The sequence below is a fragment of the Vombatus ursinus genome, unplaced genomic scaffold, assembly GCF_900497805.2.
Source record: "Vombatus ursinus unplaced genomic scaffold, bare-nosed wombat genome assembly UNPS02014832.1, whole genome shotgun sequence".
Taxonomy (NCBI): Eukaryota; Metazoa; Chordata; class Mammalia; order Diprotodontia; family Vombatidae; genus Vombatus; species Vombatus ursinus.
Window position 1 is genome coordinate 56,067,219 of NW_020954610.1, and position 22,580 is coordinate 56,089,798.

Sequence of the window (22,580 nt, forward strand, 5' to 3'; positions counted from 1 at the left end):
TCTGTGGTAGTCACACATAAAAGTACATGTGTATATGGGGAGGTGTTATATTGGGAAATAATGGGCATGAAACAAAAACAACAAAAAAGTATCTACAATTTTTTTTTTTCTTTTCAATACCTGTAAGAGAAAAAGAATGTTTCCAGTGTACGAGTTGTTTTGGAGGTTGGACTTCTGAATGGGCTGCTTTGAAATACATGATAATCAATGACACCCTCCCTTCATGGCACCTCCCCCCCAAAAAAAGGATAAAATATGATTCAATCAAAATATTCTTCTGGAAAGGAACCCTACAAGTGAATGTTTAATACCTCTGTCTTGAATAGTGTGAAGGTTTTGAACCACTCAGAATGGGTGTGGGGGGGGGGGGGCAGGGGGGTTTGTCTTTGGAGATTAAATTTAGGTAGACTTACACTGAAGGAATCTTAGTTCTTCCTGTTTAGCTGCCCAAGCTAGGCAAGATTTGTTTGGCACTGACCATAAAGATCTCAGATTAGACAAGTTTAATGATATCTTTTAGTCTTATTTGAAAGTTTGAAATTTCTTGCTTAGATAAAATTCAGCGTTGCAGGTCTGGTTCAATATCAGGAAAACTATCAGCATAATTGATCATATCAACAACAAAACTAACAGAAACCACATGATCATCTCAATAGATGCAGATAAAACTCAGTGATTTGTTGGTTTGTGTGAATCTTCCTAGTCCTGGATGCTAGCTGTGTCTGTCATGGCTGAGGCCAGCTGTGGCTGCTTGTCTTCTCTACCTTCATGGTTTGTCACATGAATATGATTAATGACATAGGAGAGGGGAGATCTAAGGCCCCTCCCCCCGCCTTCCCAAAAGAAATGTTGGCTTATTGTTCACATACCAAAGATAATGCTAAGATATGGCAGTTTTGAAAGTGGAATTTTTATACTTTGTACAACTCCAGGGAGAATCCTTTGATCACCCATTAAAAGGAAAAAAAAAATCAAGACAAGAAATAAGCAGCTTGTAAAAATTCAGTGCCCAATCAGTTCTCTAGCAGTCTTAATTTTAAACAGCAGTACTAATAATGCTTTCTTTTCTAACAACAATGCTTTGAATTTAGATATCATTTAGCTCCCAAATTTCACATCTGTTACTTCAGTTGAGTTTTGTCCAATGTCTATCCATGTTAAGAGAGATAAGGTTTTACTAGGCCAATTTTACAAATGCTGAAAGCGAGGTACATGGAAACTCAGTAGCCTCCCACAGGTCTTATACTTGACTGGTGGCAAAGCATGGCTTAGAAACTAGCCATGACGCTTAGACCAAGGTTCTAGTGATTACTATCTCCTTCTACTACTTGGGGAATAATTTTTCCAGGAATGGTTGTATAATTGTTGAAAAAAAAATGCCTGAACCCAAAAAGTATGAAAACTATTTTTCTCCACCTCACAAAGGGAATTGAAGTAACAGAGTCAGGCATTCAGAATTATTTTTAACCTCTCCTCCTTCCATGGTAGAAGAATGAGAGATCTTTGACATGATTGTTTTGAGCATCATTAAAAGTATAAAAGAGTCTGAGTAGGCCAAGTGATTCAGTGGATAGAGTGCTGGACATGGAGTAGAGAAGACCTGTGTTCATAATGCATTGTTGGTGGAGTTGTGAACTGATCCAGCCATTCTGGAGAGCAATTTGGAACTATGCTCAAAACGCAACCAAACTCTGCATACCTTTGATCCAGCAATACCATTGTATTGCTAGGGCTGTATCCCAAAGAGATCATAAAAAAGAGAAAAGGACTCAAATGTACAAAAATATTTATAGCATCTTTGTTGTGGTGGCAAAGAATTAGAAATTGAGGGGCTGCCCATCAATTAAGGAATGGCTGAAAAAGTTGTGGTATATGAATGTAATGGAATACTATTGTGGTATAAGAAATGATGAGCAGGTGGATTTCAGAAAAACCTGGAACGACTTACGTGAACTGATGCTGAGTGAAATGAGCAGAACCAGAACATCGTACACAGCAACAGCAACATTGTGAGACAATGAATTATGATTGACTTAGCTTTTCTCAGCAATACAATGATTCAAGATAATTCCAAAAGACTCATGATGGAAAATGCTGTCCACATCCAGAGAAAGAACTGTGGAGTCTGAATGCAGATCAAAGCATACTATTCACTTTTTGTTTTTATTTTTTCTTTGTTGTGTTTTTTTCTTTTTGTTTTGATTCTTCTTTCACAACATGACTAATGTGGAAATATGTTTAACATGAGTGTACATGTATAACCTATATCAGATCGCTTCTTATCTTGAGAAGGGGGGAGGGATAAAGGAAAATCTAGAACTCAAAATCTTACAAAAATTAATGCTGAAAACTATCTTTACATGTAATTGGGAAAAAATAAAATACTATTCAGTTTTTTTAAAAAAGGAAAAAAAAAGACCCATATTCAAGTTGATTCTCAGACACTTACTAGCTGTGTGAATCTCACAATCTCTGTTGGCCTTAATTTCTTCATCTGTAAAATGGGGACAATAGTGGTACCTACCTCCCAGGGCTGTGGTAAAGATGAAATAACATTTGGAAGGTGCTTTGTAAACATTTGCTATTAATATTTTCATCGTTCAGTCATTTTTCAGTCATGTGCAACTCTGTGACCTTGTTTGGGGTTTTCTTGGCAAAGATACTAGAGTGGTTTGCCATTTCCTTCGTCAGCTCATTTTACAGATGAGGAAACCAAGGCAAATAGGATTAAATGATTTGCCCAGGGTCACACAGCTAGTAAGTGAAACCAGATTTGAACTCAGGAAGAGTAGTCTTCCTGACTCCAGGCCCAGCGCTCTATCCATAGCGTCACCAAGTTACTTTTAATATTATTATTTATTTAAATGGTTTAGTCAAAATCACTATGGTTAAAATTGCTATTCTGGACCTTAATAATGGCATCAGATGGGGCAGCTAGGAGGCACAGTGGATAGAGCACCGGCCCTGGATTCAGGAGGACCTGGGTTCAAATCCGGCCTCAGACACATAACACTTACTAGCTCTGTGACCCTGGGCAAGTCACTTAACCCCATTGCCTAGTCAAAAATAAATACATAAATAATGGCATCATATGAATGGATACATAGCTCAAACACTATCCATGCTATCATTTCCTTTCTGAAAGACTGAGGTTTTTTCGGCAGCAAAAGCATAGTCAGAAAGAATAAAATATTGCTACTGATAGACATTCTCAACACAGACAGGAATGTGGGTTAGAAGGAGCAAGAACAATGACCTTGCCTCCTTAGCTTACCTTTTGCTCTGGCTCTTGGAGAAGAGCTTGAGCATCTAAGAGAATCTAGCCCAAAACTGCATAGTCATCTACAAGAGAAGCCTTTGCTATGCACTCAGACATTGGGGTCAGAAAAGACCTAACCTTACCCTGAGAGTCACTTGACTTGATTTGTCTTCACTGGGCTTCTCGGCTATGAAAAAGACCTGTGAGTGTGTCTTCAGAAGAGATACTAAATAGAATCTAGCACAATGAAACTGAGATGATTCAGGTAGTACTGAGTCCAGAACTCGGTACCAGGGAGCATCTCAACAGAGTCTACAGACCTGACAGCTATGAGAGCAATTATTAGCTGAGATTACAAGACCAGCTGAACAACATGTTCAACAGAGCTATCACAGGACCAGTTGGGCAACAAGACCAACCAGCACCTATATAGCAGAGACTATGTACAGATAACCAGTCATCACCATGTCATCAGCAGAAGGCAGAAGAGAAAAGAAATAACAGTAATAACAATAATAATGATAGGTAGCATTTATAAAGCACTTTAAGGTTTGCAAAGGGCTTTACAAATATTATCTCATTTTATCCTTACTATAGCCCTGGTAGGGAGGTGCTATTATTAAGCAAGTACTAGTATTATTAAGTAGAACATAGATGCCACCCCCAGAAGAGACAGCAGTATGATGTCATCATCAGAAGCAATTAGTAGCCCTGAAATCAGAAGTTGTGAGCCACTTTTTCACAGAGATTTGTCACATGCCTATGTGTTCTTACTTTCCTCACTAACAGTGTATGTATTTGCAGAAGAGTGTGTCTTACATTTATGGAGAGATTATTTTATTTCCAAGTTTCTTACTACACTACTTGGTTAACTATCTTGATTGTGTCCTCTGGCTGACTAAAGAAAAAAGTAAGTCCAACAGTAAGGTTTTAGGCTCTTTGTGGTTTTGAGTGGATGAAGCTACAAAGAATCCTTTGAAACTGAAGGAGTTTCTGGGGTGGGGGTCCATGTGGGAGAGTGGGTTGGTGGGCCTCAGGTTTGACACCCTCTGGAGCTTTTGCATTTTCTGAAAGGGGGTAATTCTTGGCTTTTTCTGTTTTGTCCTTACTAGTATTGATTTCTGTTCTGCTAAACAGGTGTATCTGATAGCCCTTATAATTAAACCTTGTCTAAAAGCCACCAAAATAATATTGAGCCAAGCTAAACAATATGTTCATAACAAAAACCTTACTGGATTTTTAGGGCTGCTGCCTCATCTGTGTGACCTCAGGCAGTTTATTTGTCTTTTCTGGGCTAAAATTCCCTTATCTGAAAATTGAGGGTTTCTTCTAACATTAACATTCTATGACTTGTTAAAAAATGAGCTTTGGGGGTATGATACCAGATTGATAAACGCTTCCATTTATTTCAAATAACAGTTCCATGTAAATGAATTTTTTTTCATAAATCAAATCCTTTGCAAGGGGATAGGATTCTTTGTATTTAAACAGTTCATTAAAATGATTAATTTTTTATAATGTGTATAATTTTTTCCTCCAGTTTATTTTGTAAATTTTCTTCTTCATAAATCGAATTTTCTTAATAGAGCACTTCTCCATGAACTACTTACCCCAATCTCGAGTCCATCCTACCACAATCCTGCCAAAAAGGGCATACTGGTAGTTATATGAATGAAATCAGTGACTATTTCCTACATAACTGGAATAGCTGTATCAATTACAGGCAAGTCCATTTCCAAGGTTGGTTTAGAATATTTCTGTTACCTAGTGATTCCCAGCCTGTAGTCTAAAACAGCATGGGATACTAGTGATATCACAAAGCTCTCAAAACCTTCTGATTTTTTTTATTCACTTTAATTTTAAAAATTATTATGTTCATTGGAAAGATGGGATGAAGGTAATTAAGAAAATGATGGGATTAAACAAATCATTAAATGTGATTTGTTTAATCCTAAAAGGCAACTCGCTATCACAGGCATATATATCTATTGGTAAGACTCATTCTAGGTCCTACCCTATACAAAACAATGTGGTAGGCACTAAGAGGGAGAGATGTTACAAAGTGTGGATAAAGGACGTTGTATTACCTCATGAGCAAAAACTAAATTCAAAGAAACTAGAAAAGCAGACTAAAATAGGGCTACCTATAATTCTTGATGTTTTCATAACTATGTTCAACAAGCTTTCCAATCTGTGAATGGTAAGTAGAAGCCTCTCTCTGTGCAGCTATGCACACTTTAATAATTCTGAGGAAGCTGGATGTTTACACTAATTCACTGGCCTGGCCTAGTGTGTAACAATGTTGATGAGTGTTTACAGGGAAATGCCTACTGAACCACACCTCCTTAAGGTACCTCTCAGGCCATCCAAGGATACAATGGGCTGATTTGTATCTTTTCTAAAAAAATAAAACCACAGGCAACAATTGGGAAATGAAAATTTCATTGACTAAGGTAAGGAAGCTAAAGAAGACAAAAATGGCAGCTTTGTATTGATGGGGTGCTTGGGTGCTTATGCTTGGACTCCCAGTCCTAGGACCATATCTCTCCCCAGCCCAAAGACCCTGTCTCTGCTAATAACTCAAGTGGGCCTCAGTGAGGCAAACTCTCTCTCTTAAAAGAACAAGCTGACCTCTGTAGAATTTCTGTTATATGAACAGGAATATCTTGTACCAGCAGGACTCTCATGTACTGATTCCCACAGTAACACGGTTACCGTATACAAACAAAAGGTCAAGCTATAGAACTTCAATTTGTTATAGATGTACATATACCGTAGGAGCCCCCCTTCCCAGGCCATGCCAGTAGTGAATGACACTTGCTCCCAAGTTACAGAAACTGTATGTTCACCACCTAATTAGCATACTTGGCATACCAGTCATTGAACTTTTTCTATATGAACTTTAGCATCACTACTGTTAGATTGTGAGTTTCCTAAAAAGAGCTATGCCCACTATATTAATGTCACAATAAACTTTTTGCCACTTTATTGGAAGACTGCTTGAGGCTGTGAATTGTTTTCGGACAACTCTGCCCTGAACCTCAGTATTTTAGGGTTCCTATACCCCTAAACCACATCAGTATTATTTGACACAGCTGGGCCAAATACCCCCAATTATGAACATTAATGCTTTTTAGATATTTTATTTCATTGTTCCTTCAAGGAAAAAAATAATTTAAAGAGAGAAACAGTGAAGTTAGTGGATTTTTTAAGCAGCTTCCACACAAATGGAATGGGCCTTTACTACACTGACATCAATCATAAGCTAAAAGAAAATACTTGAGAACCTGAATGTCTTAAGCATTCCCTAAAGTACTTTTCCCTGTCTGCCATTTAACATCACTGGGCATCAGTCTGGGTTTGTATGTGTATGAAGGACAGAGAGCAGACATGATTTCTATTCTCAGTAAAATTTCTATTTTCAATTTTTCTATTTTCTGAGTAAAAAAATCCTAAATTCTTCTCTGTCTTGTAAGTTAAACTTTAAATAAAAACTAATAAACACCCTTCAGTAGTCACAGAATCAGGATGAAAGGAAACTTAGTGGCCATATACTATAGTCTAATACATAACAGAATGAGAATTCCCTTAACAGACAATCTCAGAAGTGGTCATCTGGCCTTGACTTGAAGATTTCATCTTTTAGTCAGAGTAGAAAATATATTTGTGTATATTTCTTTTAAAATGGGTTGGTTTGTTAAAAAAAAAAAAAAACACCCGCACCTACCCCAAATCAACTTAGAACTGAGAACAAATATTGAATATTTCAGATCATCAAAATTATTTCTGAGAAATGACCAAGTATCTGAAGGCAGTGGCTTTAATAAGGGAATGGGTTTTAACCTTCATTGTACTATATATCACACATACCATAAAAACATACAAACCAATGCACACGTCCCAGCCTAAATATTTGTGATACTAGGGTATACATTTCTTTAAAAATCATGCCAAGTTTAACACAATGATAAATGCATGTCAATTAACCTTGCACCAGATTTAAATGTATAACTCATTAACTAATTTAATCTCTCAAAAAATAACAGCTGTTGGCATTATTCTTTGAATAATCCTTGTTTAGTTTCCATAATGGTATACATTTTAATGAAAAACTCATTATAATGTAGCATAAGGCATAATTAATTCTGAATGATTCCTTTGGTGTAAATAGCTAGTACAGATGCTGAATTCTATTTTCCACTGACTTTATTAATTTTTCATAAACCATTATTTTGACTGTAATGGGTTGTAACAGTTCCATAGAAGTTTTAGAAATGCATTAACTGTCATCAATGCTGTTAATCTAAGTAGAGTTTTGCCATTTGTATATTAGTACTTTAGCTCTACATTTTTGTAAACCCCTGGTAGTTTTTTTCCCATCCTGTGAATATGAGTATCTCTGTTAAATTAACATAAAGAATATTAAACAATATTTACCTAATTTGTCTATATTTACATAATGACTTAATCACTTGAGCTAATCGTGGTGTACTATAAATTTACAAGGATGGATACTGTAATTGGTAACAGGGAAAAAAGTATTCAAAAACAAAATGACATTCAATTGAATTGCAAAGCAAATAAAAAGACAAAAATAAAATCTTCTTTACACTCCTTTATGCTTTGTTCTCCGATATGGAGTCACTCACTCCAGAACTCAAATTTTATAACAATCCTGGAGTTAAATACTAAAACTACATTTAAATGACAGTCAACTTGGCCACATACTGTGGACAGGTACAGATACAACCCAACCTCTCTTACCTCTTTAGTGGTTAATCTATCTATTAACCAGTGGTTTGTTGTTTTGTTTTTTTTATAGAAAGAAAACCATCTATTCATTTAACCTTTACTAAGTATTATTATGTGTACTGTTTTGAGCATTGTACATAATAATCCACAGCATATATGAATATCGCACATGACTTGACAACAGTAGGGCACACTCATTGAATTATTCCCCTTGCAGAGGTAATAGGTATATGCTAATGAATTCACACTCTCAGATCACTACTCTGAACCAATAGCATACATTTGAGAGATGAGTAGCCAAGTTAAGGATGCAATCTATAGCCATGAAATACAGCAAAGCTAAATGATCTATAGAAGGATTGATCTCATGACCTTCACCTTATTATCTCTGCATTCTAACAAACTTAGCTAAATAGTCACAGATTCTTTCCTCATGTAAGTATATTGAGTCAATGCTGCATCTGACCTATCTCATTGGACTTGCAGAGATAGAGAGACAATGTATGGTTCCCCCCGAATTATTATTTACCATACTATGATGTTACCAAATTATTTTTTAAAAGACTCTTTCTATATGATCTTTAAAACTGTATTTTCTTTCATGTAGAAATTCAGTACCTAATGGTCAACACATTTCTTGATGAAATGCTTCTGTTAACTTTAAAATCCATCAGCAGCAAATCTAACAGTCCTATAGTGTCTTATAGATACACATTGGAAGAGATCATCATAGTACGTCTCTTGTATAGATATTGTTGGGGATTTCTATTCATATACAAACAGTGCTGAGGAGGAAAAAAAAGTAATAATTTTTAAAAAATACTTTGTTCACTTAGAAATTTTAATTTCTTTTCTAATACTCTCTTAGTATCTCCCTTTCCTTTCAGTTGTTCGGTCATTTTTCAGTCATGTCTGACTCTTCAGGTGTTATTATTATTGCTGTTTTGTTGTTCGGTTGTCTTTCAGTCATGTCCAACTCTTTGTGACCCCATTTGGGGTTTTCTTGGCACAAATACTGGAGTGGCTTACCATTTCCTTTTCCAGCTCACTTTACATATGAGGAAACTGAAGCAACCAGGGTTAAGTGACTTGCCCAGGATCATACAACTAGTAAGTGTCTGAGGCCAGATTTGAACTCAGGAATATTAGTCTATCTGACTCCACACTTGGCATTCTATCCATTGTGCCACCTAGCTGCCCCATCTTCCTTCACCACTACTAGGTAAACTTGGACTGCCCTCACGTTTTCAGAAAATGTCCAAAGATCCAGTTCTACTGGGTTTTGTATAGCTAGCTATAGCAACTTGCAATGTTAGGGTTTTGGAGTCCAATTCCCAATTACTTAGAGATTTCTATTAATTTATGTCCTGAAAGTATTTGACACCATTAACAGATGTGAAGCTACAAATAAAACTCTGTTTTTCTTGAGATTTCCATGTGTAATGGAATTAATCGATCAACAAGTATTAAATTTAAATATTTAATTATAGAATAAATACATTTATGTGTTGAAGGTAAAATCAAAGCTATATTCCATATCTGTCTGTTAATAATGTCTTTTTATTGATTTCTTTAAACATTTCCCAATTACACGTAATATGATATATTTTCTAGCCCATTCCCTCAATATCAATAGAGAGGGTCACAGTTGTGAGAAAGGTTCACTTTTAGTCCACTTGTACATACTATGAATATATGCCACAAAAAGATGCATCATGGGATACAGAACTCATACAAGACTGTATTTCTACTGTTCAAGGAAACTATTCTAAAAGAAAAAGTTGAATGAAATCATCTTCAAGATTCTTTGAGAAACACATTCACAAACACACATGAAATAATGTGGCAGAGTGGATCAAGAACTGGCCTTCAGAGCCAGGATGATCTGGGTTTTGGCCTTATCTGTGAGACACAATGGCTATATGACCCTAGGCAAGTCATTTAAACTCTCAGGGCCCCAGGCAATTCTCTAAGACTATCAATTGCAGAAAAAATGTTAACCTGCCTTGGGAGAGGAAGCTCCCTTATCTTGGAGTTCCCTAAAACAATCACATCACAAGGTCCAGTCCCTATCCAGATATATACTTCAAATTATTAGACCAAACACTCATGTACATAAATATATATGTGCATGAATATATTTATTATGTTTATAAATGTATGCAGATAAGAAAGGTATGCTTTAGGGAGTGGGCCAACGCAAGGGGCAAACTATTATCTTCTAGGGTATAGAATGTGTTTTTGCTTTTCTTTGCATCATTAATAATTAATCATTAATGATTGACTATCTGACAAAATGAGGAACACTAAAGTTATGTAGCAAGGAAACCATTCAGGCAGCAAAATATATTCCCTGAGAATTAAGAGCTGAAAAATTCTTATGGAATTCTGTCCAGGTAGCATGATTTCTAAAGATGTGGATGCTGATTGACAAAGAAGTTGAAACATGAGTCAGGACAGCCTGTGTCCTTTTAGAAGCTGACAGGGTAAGGCATCCATCTCTAACTGAAAGTCTAAAAAGGGGAAATCATATACAAACTTCTTGACTACAAGACTTCTGACATCTATGGCAGGTACATATAACCTGCTGAACAATTTAATCAGGGTAATCTTTACTCCTGCTATTTAGAACTATATAAAAACATACTAACTCATCAAGAGGTATAGGAAAAGATGGTTTTCTTTAGCTTTCTGTTTAATGAAAATCTCTATCATCAACAAGCACTCTTACCTATCCTACAATAGAATAATTGATTTTTTAAAAAATATTTTTGAGTTGTATTTTAATTGTTTGAAAATGAATAATCTGAAAGAGGAATATGGAACAGAATATGGAATATTCATAGAAACTAGGCTGGAAGTGACCTTAGAATTTATTTAGTCAAACACCCTCATTTTATAGATGAGGAAACAAGATCAGAAATATTCAGTGACTGGTCATACATTTAGTGGCAAAACTGAAACTGGCATTCAGGTCTAAAGAGTAAATACTGGTGCTACTTTCTAAACAGATTCTCTTTTCCCCCACCCCAATCTCCTATATTCCACTATATTCTCCTATATTCCACTTAAAGAATGAAAATGTCAAATAGTACATCTTCTTTTGTACTGTGAGCATATATGACTATTAATCAGAATATTAGATTAACCAAAACATTTCATTCCCTTGCAATTTTAGCCAGTCTATTAGTAGTGACCTCTTCACAGTGTAACTTTGCAGAGAATGAATGAGGCAGGAAGGACTTTCAAAGCGGCTACTATATGTAAGGTGAGTTGAGGCTGTTCAAATCCAAGGGAAGGCAGAGGAGGAGACTTTAAGGATGCACTGAAATACAATTTCAAATAACAAAGCATAACTGTAGCTGGCCGGAAAAGAACCTAGAATACTAGTAAAGAATATAGAGACTTGCCTTTAGCAAAAGCCATTGATGATTTTCAAGCCTAAGAGGCAGAGGGGCAAAAAGCAACTGCCTTCAAAAATGGCGGCCATGTACATGCCAGGCATTTCATTCTTGTTCAAACTGACTGCACAAAGCGGGATGTGATCACAAAACTAACCCATCATCCCTTGATTAGAAGTTGTAAGAGAAATTTCTTTGGCAGCAGAAAGCTTTTCTTTTCTACTTTTTTTTAGGAACCAACATTTTGAGTATAAACAATCATAGAGACTAGCCCAGGAATCACTTGAGAGAGGAGTTCCAGCTCTCAGATTTGGAAATGGATAAGGCAGTGATCAGAATTTTCAGGGTTTAATGTGAGAAAGATGGAAAATCAATAAGATGGAGAGGGGAGGAAGAAAAGAAAGGAACTGAAACAAACTGTATCCTACCCCAAACGGGAGACAAAGAGAAGCAGATGTACAAAATAATGTCTTTGAAGTGGAAAATTTCCATTTTAAAAATCCTGTGCATTTAGGACATGAATTTGTAGCTTCTTGTTCACTTCAATGTATCATATTTAAACTAGACACTTGTAAATTCCACAAAACACCACATGTCCAAAAAAAGAAAACATTGTCCACAGTGGGTTCCAAAAGTCAAAAATGGGAAAGTAACATCATGAGCTATTCCTTAGGAATGCCTCTGCTAGCAAGGGGTAGGCTCACCCTTTGAGTGAACAGGAAGAGCACAAATTATATACACTGGGACATAGACAGATGATACCGCAGGCAGAATGGAATTCTTTATCACAAAATATGACTGGATCAGTTCTTCTTGAAAAAAATGGTATTAGTTTAAGAATGACTAGATTAATTCCAGAATGTCCTTTATTGTGTTTTGGTTTATCATGATTGTGTTGGTTCATGATTTGTGGTGGAATTGGTAGCCTTTTCACAGAAAGTCTCAGACTCTAAAAGTAGGAAAGGTATTGTAACTGACTGAGTTATATCCTTAACAGGTAAACTTCTAAGAAAGATAATGGGGAATGAGATGTCCACTACTACAATACCAACAGGCAAGTCTTAACCTAAACACTGAAACATTCGCTTTGTCTAAAATCCATTATTCAAAAACATAACCAGTAAGTGAAATGTAATTTCACCAACAGATCAAAGATATCTGGTATCTTGAAGATTTAATTTCTTCCAGACGCAACTGTCTCCAAACTGCAAGAGTGGACTTGGAAAGTGCTTCATCAATATAATTGAAGAAAAATATACTTCCTGCAGTTATTATTCATTTGACTTCCAAACACAGACACTGTCAGGCATCCATCCCTATCCAGTCTTACCCATTCCCTATTCTTCCCTGTCATGTGTTTTTCTAATGCCAGATTTTTTTCTTTTAAATTTTTTTTTGCTTTATAAGTGTACACTCAAGGGAAAAAATGCCAATAATAATAATGTCACCAGGTCCACTGTTTACCATTATCTTCAAGATTTTAGAGTTGATTTACTCTACATTCCTCCACTTTTGACTTTAATTGTCTGCTTCCAGTTGTCAGGACATAACTATATCTTAGATTTGCATTGCATTAGAAGATCTTTCTTTTCTCTATTGATCTTGTCTTATGGAGTAATTTAACTCAATTCCAATTTTCTTTTGCATGCGGGGTGCTCTCCATCCCAGCAAGTGAGTTATGTGTATTCAAGTGGTGCATCTTATGAATCTTGTTAAGCTTTACCGCCTTATAGCCTCACTGATGGAATATTTAATCACAGAAATGAGTTGGCAGATATGATATACAATGCAGTTAAGCCTTGCAGCATGTGTCTTCACCAGCAATTGAGAAACTGGGGAATTTCCTATACATCAGTACCATCTTGACAGCTTGGTGTAACTCTATGTTTTGTTTTGTTTGTATTTATTTATAAAGATTAAAGATGCTTTAAATCAATAGTTTATTTGTAGAAATCTCACGTGTATTTGGCCAAATTTTTCATCACTTATTAGTAAGCAAAAGAACTTCTCTTACTGACCATGGAATCTTTGGCATTAGCCCTGTTGGGGCATTTTCATCTGAACACTTTTGAAACTACCAATGATAAAACTAAATAACATATTGCTGGTGGTTCCATATACTTTCAAATATTCCAAACTCTGTTTAACACCTTTCTCTCTAAAACTTAAGAAGAGAATGGCCAGAAACCATGGCTAAAATGTCAAAGATCTTTAAGAAGAAAGTAGTTGCTTGTGTCACCATTTTATTGCTCACAGGTCTGGGCTCTCCTTCTAGCTTTGGGATTGATTAGATTTAAAAAAAAATCAGTACTATTTAGATTAATAGGAAAAAAACCCCAACACCCTTTGGACAGATTTCAGATATCTATGGGATAGAGTGATGTGTGTGTGTGTTTCTGAAAATGGAAACTGGATATATATATATTTTTAATTATGGGTATGTGATTCTAGTTCAGAGTTCAGAAAGCCACCACTTGGAAAGTCTCTTTCATAAAAGCTTCCTAAATGTTTCTTTTATGCTGTAGGAGAAAGCATGTCATAATTCATCAAACAAAATTAATACTGTTGAGCTAGTAATTAAAGGTTCTCATTAAGAAGTACAACTGCTCTCCCTAACCCCACCCTGCAATAAAAATGCACTGGGGACTTCGAGAGGTTATATACAAAAATCAATAACCTGCCATTTTATAATTAAAAGAGAAAATAAATGTTAGGAAAAGGTCCACTAAATTAGGAAAATTACCTTTAGGAGAGATTGAAAATATTGATTTTAATTTACAAAATATGCGAACTCTTCATGCCCTACTCTGAGAGACAATTGGAGGCTGGGTTGTTAATTCTGCATAAGCTTTGAAAATCAATAATTATACTATGGGAATATTATTATAGTCATCATTAATAAAAAGTCATATGTACAGAAATGACTAATGACTCCAGCTTTCTATTTCATGCAGATTCAGGTTAAAATTGCTGAATGCCCCAATCAAATCAATGTCACAGCCTCTCTTTCCATTTAGATACATTCAGCATTGCAAATAGGAGAAAGGTATCTATCTATCTCCAATGTAAGGAACATCTAAAACAGCTAATGTCGCCAATTCATGAACATATATATAGACTCTGGCAGCATTTGAACAGCTGATAAGGAAGATTCATCTTCCTGAGTTCAAATCTGGCCTCAGACACTTATTAGCTGTGTGATGCTGGGTAAGTCACTTAACCTTGTCTGTCTCCATTTCCTGATCTGTAAAATGAGCTGGAGAATAAAATGGCAAACCACTCCAGGATCTTTGCCAAGAAAACCCCAAATGAGGTCACAGAGAGTTAGACACAACTGAAATGACAAAACAACAGCAAACATTTGTATGGCCCCACTAAATGGATATTATCCAAGTGTTTAGACAGACACATATTTATGGGCACGTGTTTTTCTGTGTATGTGTGCAGCCTAAATTAGAAATACATTGGTCTAGTTTAGATCAATTAAAAATCTTTTCAGGTCAGCAAACACTTTAACGTAAATTCTTCTTCCAGCCTTTCCCCAGCTTTTGAAAGTCATAAGTTGTGTCTATGCAGACACACAGAGATGGTCATGTGCACATATAAGCATGCTCATGTGCTTTTGACTTTTCATTCTGATGTTTTACATCCTAGTGCCAGCAGAGGGAAGAGGACTACAGAAGTCTATTTGAATCAGACATAAAACTTTCACCTAAAATAGATAATTAAGGTTCAAGTGTTTCAGTGTTCTTCTGGGTTGGAAATATCTAGATAACTGTTTCACTACTTTCACTTTGCAAGTTTAGTTCAGGTAATCATGGTACAGCAGAAAGAAATAAGGCATTCTGACGTTTTAGGAGACAATGATATTTAATTTTTTTTTAAATCTGTGTCATAACTTTATTGGCTTAGGAGTGTAGGCCTATCTTATCTGTAACTTTAGAATACATATGTATTCAGTCATTTCATCATGGGGTCTAAGATACTCAAGTGGTTTGCCATTTCCTTCTTCCTGGTAAATGAAGGCAAACAGAGATTAAGTGACTTGTCCAGGATCACACAGCTGGTATCTGAAACTATATTTGAATTCAAAGCTTTCTGACTCTATGCCCAGTGCTCTATACAACGAGTCACCTAGCTGCCTCCCAACGCTCTAAAATAACTGTGATTTTATGTCCCTGTGAGCAAATACACAAATTGGCTTTTAAAAAAATTGAGATTTGATCATTTTCTGGCTAATGTGACTAATGATTGTAGTCAAATTAGATTTGCGACTAAGAAAAAAAAATCTACTCCCCTTTCTCCAAATGAACACATAGCCTATTCATCACTTACCATTTGTTTTGTTTTGGATTTTTTGTTGTTGTTGTTATGACATTTAGAAAAAAGCAAAAGAAGACAATTATGACCCAAACTTACCTGTAGTCCAGGCTTATAACTACCCTCAGTATTATCCAGAAGCAATGTCTTGTCTGTTGCATGAAACATTAAAACACCACTATTAAATTGCCACTTGGTCTCCTAAGCTGAGCTTTCGTCAAAGCCAGAGGGGAATATATGCTTCAGTAATAGCTGTAAACCTCTGCATGCTACTGTGAGCACACATTAAAAAGTTTTCTACTCTTTGGCTATAAGAATTAACTGGCAAAACTAGACATGTAAATTTCTTTTCCTTCTTCTACTTTCACCCCTAAAGAAAGAACCTTAGTGGAATGGCAAATCTGTCACTCAATTTTCAGGAACAATGATGAACTGGGAGACCGCAGAAGGCTGAAATCCACGGATAATTAAAAATTTAATTCTCAAAAGTTTAGATTGATTTCCTGCCGAACCATTCCCCACAGCTATTCACCAACAGAATCTACTGCCCTAATGCTGGGTCTACAGGTCATCAAACACATAAATGAAAACTGAAAAAACCTGGGTCAAACTCCAGACAGTGGGTATTATATGGCCCAAATATCTGCATAAAAGACCACATTGTTTTAAAAATTCTTTATCCATGTGTTTGGCATACAATCTGTAGTTAGGTGGCACAGTAGACAGTGCTGGGCCTGGAGTCAGGAAGACCCGAGTTCAAATGTAGCCTCAGACACTTGCTCCTGTGTGACCCTGGGCAACTCACTAAACCCTGTTTGTCAGTTTCCTCATCTGTAAAATGAGCTGTAGAAGGAAATGGCAAACTGCTCCAGTATCTTTGCCAAGAAAACCCCAAAATGGGTCATAAAGAGTCGAACACCCAATGAAATGACTGAACAACAAATTGGCATATAATCAAACCCCAAATGTCAATTATTCCCATCTTCCCCCCATTCTACAAACATTTATAACATATTACAAGTATACATGTGTTTATTCTTTCATACACATACATATAGGTATATATGCATAATGCATATGTGTATATTCTTCCTTTTAACAAAAAAAAATCACACATAGGTGTAAGGCTGAGACCTATGGATCTAACTGATATAGGGAACTTGAAGAAGAGGAAATTCTTTCACTGATGCAGTTCAGCACCCACTCAGCAACGTTTTAGTTTTAACAGTGTTGCTCAGAATGTTGAAGGAAAGCTAGGTGGTGCAGGGGATAGAGAACCAGCCCTGGAGTAAAGAGGACTTGAGTTCAAACACTTACTAGCTTTGTGACTCTGGGTAAGTTACTTAACCCTGACTGCCTCAAAAAAAAAATTAGTGTTGCTCAGAACACTGGTAAGTTAGATGACTTTCCCAGGGTTACCAAGCCATTATGTAGCAGAAGTGGGGCTTGAACCCAGGTCTTCCTGGATCTAAGGAAGCTCTCTATAGCATACTGTTTCTCTCATACAAATATGTTCCACCCTTTCCCACCCCCAGGGATGACCTCTGCATTTCAATAATGTGCTGCTATGTTTCTAAGCCAATAGATAACTTCTTTGCTGAGCAAGGAAGCAAATGGGCTAGAGGGTGGCAATGTCACAAAATCATTTAAGGGATTTAATTCAGATCAAAGCTCATGGCTTCTAAGATTCCAACACTACATGCTATTTTTCCCCTCAAATTTTTGATAGCCAAGTTACTACAGATAAAGAGTAGTGGAACGTTCACTGCAAGGACTTTGTCTTACCCAGGACATACAGACATGAAGCCAAAGTGGGCAAAGAAGTAATTACCAAGTGTAACTGATCCATGTAGAAAGAGTCTAAGAGCTTTCTGGTGAATCAAACCTTTTCAGGAGTAGTTTCATCTTTACCTCATTTCTGAATTGTACAGATAATTAATTCTTCATTTTGCTCTGCTAGTAAGTGTAACATAGACTAGATAAAAAGTGTGTGGCTTACACACGTAAGTATGTTGAAGGAAAATAATTGTAGATCAGTTTACATTTTTCCAATCAGGTTTTGAAAACATGAATATGTTTCTTTCAGGCAAAATCAACGATGTCAAAGGGGAGGTTCCCCATACTTACCCTCATGTACAATATGTTAAATGAAGGAGTCTTTATTATTTATATGATTTTTAAATACTCTTTTTGTTTTGTGCAAAGAAATCATTCAGAACCTATCAAGAGAGTTATTTATTTATTCAGTCCATTCTACAAACTCCACTCGTGATTGATAGGCCACGCAAACTGGAAAAAAAAAGTCAAAAAGAAAAAAAGAAAAAGACATTGTCGTGCACAGAGATGTTCTTACCTGCATAGAATTCAGGACTATACACTGCGCCCACAACTGGATTCAATTTCCAGCCTAAAAAATATAAAAAGTGGCCCATTGACATCAAGACCACAAAGAACAACACTGCATACTTAAAAACCCATCACATATAGTTTCACGACTGTTTGACAGTGAAGGATGCACAGTGGCATGATGCAGAAGTCCAAAAAATAGGTTCAGACCCCGCCCTTTTCACTTGCCAGCTGTGTGATGTGATTTAAAATCTTTGAGCCTCAAAATCTTCCTCTATAAAGTGATGATAGTATTACTTAGGGAACTGACTACCTCACAGGGTTGTTGTAAGAGTGAAATGAGGGGCAGCTAGGTGGCGCAGTGGATAGAGCACCAGCCCTGAAGTCAGGAAGAGCTGAGTTCAAATCCAATCTTAGATCAAACACTTGCAACTTACTAGCTGTGTGACCCTGGGCAAGTCACTTAACCCCAATTGCCTAAAGAAGAAACAAACATATACATATATATATATATATATATATATATATACACACACACATAAAATGTATAATATTAGTGTGAATTAACTATGTGATATTTTCAAACTCTTTAAAAATTGATATGCCAAGTATATTTGCTGTGATAGCTATCAATAAGGCAGCATATTCAATTATCAATAATTATTATTTAAGGAAGTATTGATATTTGATATTCACATTTTTTTGATTTATTAAGATCTTGAGGTCAGGTATGGTTTTCTATCCCAAATGAGTGAAATGAGATAGTTAACTGTGCTTTGTAAACTATAAAGCATTATGATGAACACGTATAATAGCAGTAGTAACAGTGGTAGTAGTAGTATCTTTTTTTGGTCATTAAAAGAAGTTTACAAAAATATTCATGTGAAAAAAATATACCGCCATACGTGTTTCTATGTGCATTTTGTGATATTGTACAACAAGGAAAAATAATGCAACTAAAACTTCTGACCATCTTTTTGAAGGTAAAATCTTCCTGAAAATGACCTGGAAAGAAGTAAACTCCCAAGTAAATACTTTTTGAAAGTCTCTCCCCTCAATCACCACAATAAAATTATATTCTTTTTATAAATAATAAATTATAATTATTTATAAATGGGATATAAATGTTATTTTTAAATAGAATATAATTAATTTATAATTTTACCATTCTTTTTCTTTAAAAACGCAAGGTACTTCTTTACCTAGAATCCAAAAATATCAGATTTTTTTTTGCAGTATTTTCCAATAATAATTGACAATAACCCTAAGTCTGTCTCATTTCCTGAAAGAGCTTTTCAGTTACCAATGGGAAGCATGCTTTGTATAATTTTAGTGTGAATTAACTACGTGATATTTTCAAACTCTTTAAAAATTGATATGCCAAGTGTATTTGCTATGATAGCTATCAATAAGGTAGCATTTTCAATTATCAATAATTATTGTTTAAGGAAGTATCGATATTTGATATTCACATTATTTTGATTTATTGAAATCTTGAGGTCAGGTGTGGTGTTCTTTTCCAAATACCTAGTCCAATGCCTTCCCCTTACTTAATAAGTGTATTCCAGCCATTCTTCAAAAAACAATTACAATTTTACTTTAAGCTGAATCCTAGCCTAAACTTAAAAAAAATTCATACTTAAAGTCATGATTCCTCCATTTGTTTGTGTCTCTCTCTACATAAAATATATTCCAGACCTCCTTTTGATAATTTTTTTTACTAATTAGGATTTTGTTTATTTATCTATCTTTTCAAATCCAACCCAGTGTTAAATATATTCTACAATAACACTGTTCAACATCGCAAGTAGGTGACCCTGGGTTCAAATGTTATGGCAGGGGTGCACAGGCTCTGACAGGTATTATACTCCAATGGAAAGGCTTTAAGTACAAGCCTGATGATGGACTGGCTCTTCATCCTCCAAGAATGTGCCTAGCTAATTTGAGAGAGGCTCATAAACAAAAGGCTGGCCATGAGGTGATCAATTTTGTTTTTGTTTTGGGTCACAACCCCTCAGAAGGAGTGTCTGCTAAAGCAGAAAGGTATACAAATTTCTATTATTAAAGAACATACACAAAAATGAAATTGTGTATCATAGAAATTAATGGCGGCATAAAAAATTAAATGTCAGTTTTCAGAATCAATGCTTTTAAGTATATTCACTTTGCTGTGTAGGAAGTCCTGAATTCAGATTCTACCTCAGACATTTACAAGCTTTGTGACCCTGGTCAAGTCACTTAACCTCTGTCTACCTCAGTTTCCTCAATTGTAAAACACAGATAACCATAGCACATACCTCCCAGGGTTGTTGTGAAGATAAATTGAGATATTTGTAAAGAACCACTTAAAGAACTATATAAAATATGTTATTATTATTAAGGCTACTGACATATCAATGCCTTCAGATCTAGCCCTCCAAAAGTAATCTGACTTATACCTATGAAAGAGAACCTGGGGTTCCAAAAGAACCCCAGATTTGGAATGATAAGTCATAAGATAATTTGAGTTAATCTAACTCCTTTATTTTTGGATGAGGACACTGAAGTCCCAGGAAACAGAAACTACTGGTGCAGAATAGTACAGGTACAAGAACACAAATAAGTCATATTTAGTTTGGACTTTATGCAGAGAATCATTATCCCTATTTCACAGATATAAGGACACTGAGGCATTAAAAAGTCAAATATCGAGCAAATTTTGTAGCTGAAATTAAGGGGGCTGAATGAGATGACCTCTGAGGTCCTTTCCTACTTGAAAATTCTACAGCCCTGTGAAATTTCAATGCATGCTCAAGGCTCAGAAATCAAAGGTGCTTAAAGAAAATAAGGCAGTGGGACTAATGAGGTTCTTATTATCTCTATCTTCCTTTAACTCAGAAAATTACAGGCAGGCAAATTTTGATTCAATAAAAGGAAGAACTCCTTTGTAATAAATAAAATTATTCAATCCAATGAACACTTGTTAAATAAGTGAAAGACACTGGACTAGGTATTTGAGATAGAAAACAGCATGCAGTTCCCAGACCTCAAGATTTCAATTAAAATAGCAACCATGAAACTATGAGCTTTAGCTTGAACTCTATCCTTTTTGCTAAAACAGATAGTTTCCACTTTTATAATGACTTCTTATAGGAAAATTCTTAGAGCCTATCTGTATGATTGGCATGGGTTACAGGTGTCACATTAATTCTGGTTAGGTTTTCCTGGATCTAGGCAGGAAGGAAGGTCTGGATTTACCCTTGCAAATTTGTAAAATTTGCTTTCATTTGTTTTTCCCAGGACAGTGTTAAGCCATGCCCCTAAATGAAAAAGTTCCACTAAGGGTACTGCAATGGATACCAATTATTCAGAGTCCATTGATCATAGTATACTAGATGATGAACAATTTGAATGAATTTTGGACCTGCCAGCTCTGGCTGATGGAGTTCTCTAAGATTGTAAGTTATATTAACAGCCTCTCATTTTATCTAAGGCGGAAAAAAGAAAAAGGTCTTCAGAGATCCCAGTTGATGCCCAGAGCTGAATTACTGTCCCCTCCCCCATACCTCATTTTCTTCCTGTTCTCTATTTTCAGTGCTGGAGTGTTTAACTTTTTTGAAGCCAGCATGGGGAAGGCTTCATTCATCATGAAAATAACAGCAATTAAACTTTACTCTGTCTTGTCAGGGAGGTCTGTGCTAGCCCATAACTGCGAGGGTTAATCAAGTGTGATGAGAACTGACTTCTTCTGAGCAAAGAGCTGCCAGGAAACCTTGGTGCAAGAGGAGAAGCAAGAAAATCGCCCCAGTAGGTGTTATTGTTCACGTCTTAGTGGGCACATCTTTCTTAGTGTCACTGCTCTCCCTATCCTTGTTCCCTTTCCCCAGAGTGTGTGTGTGTGTGTGAGCCAAGCACTCATACAATGCATTTTAACTTTAAAGCTCAAACATGCATGGGAAAATAAAAAGTGTTTTTTGCTCTACAGACACAGTATGTGGAATTCACAGTTCTCATTAGAAAGAACTGTTCCCATAACTGGCTCAAGAACTATCTAGCCCAACAGTTATTTTGGAAGGCTAATATCATCCTCATCCTCTTTTATCTCTTCCTATCAACCACTATCCTGTTCTATGCTAGACAATTAGTGAAGGAGGAGGAGTCAGTGATGATGGATGATACGAGTAACAAAAAAAAATAAAAGACAAAGAAAAAGAAATAACCTTTAAAGGAGAAACAGTAGAGTTTGGCCCTGAAAATGTCTCTGAACAGATATACACATGTGGAACTGTTATGCAAATTTCATGCAAATATACACGTATACGGCCCAACCTAGAAGAGGCCCTTGGGACAGCCTTGCTAAAGACAATGATCTTGCACTGTCAGGAAGATGGACATGGTAATCCCAGAGATTGCTCACATTTTTAATTTCTCAGCTTGTTTGTGTATTTCCCTAGGCCTTCCAAATTTAGAGATTTTGATCAAGGACATTAAACCAAACAATGAAACTTACAACCAAAGAAAAA

General features: G+C 36.0%; 1 protein-coding gene across 4 annotated transcripts in view; it reads right to left on the reverse strand.

The window, feature by feature from the left end:
- RBFOX1 (RNA binding fox-1 homolog 1) overlaps nucleotides 1-22,580 on the reverse strand; it is a 411,528-nt gene that overhangs the window by 86,179 nt on the left and 302,769 nt on the right. For all 4 annotated transcript variants that reach the window (XM_027839403.1, XM_027839401.1, XM_027839400.1 and 1 more), the window contains exon 7: nucleotides 18,086-18,139. In XM_027839403.1, the coding sequence (XP_027695204.1) occupies nucleotides 18,086-18,139 (54 nt within the window). The remainder of the gene's footprint in view (nucleotides 1-18,085; nucleotides 18,140-22,580) is intronic.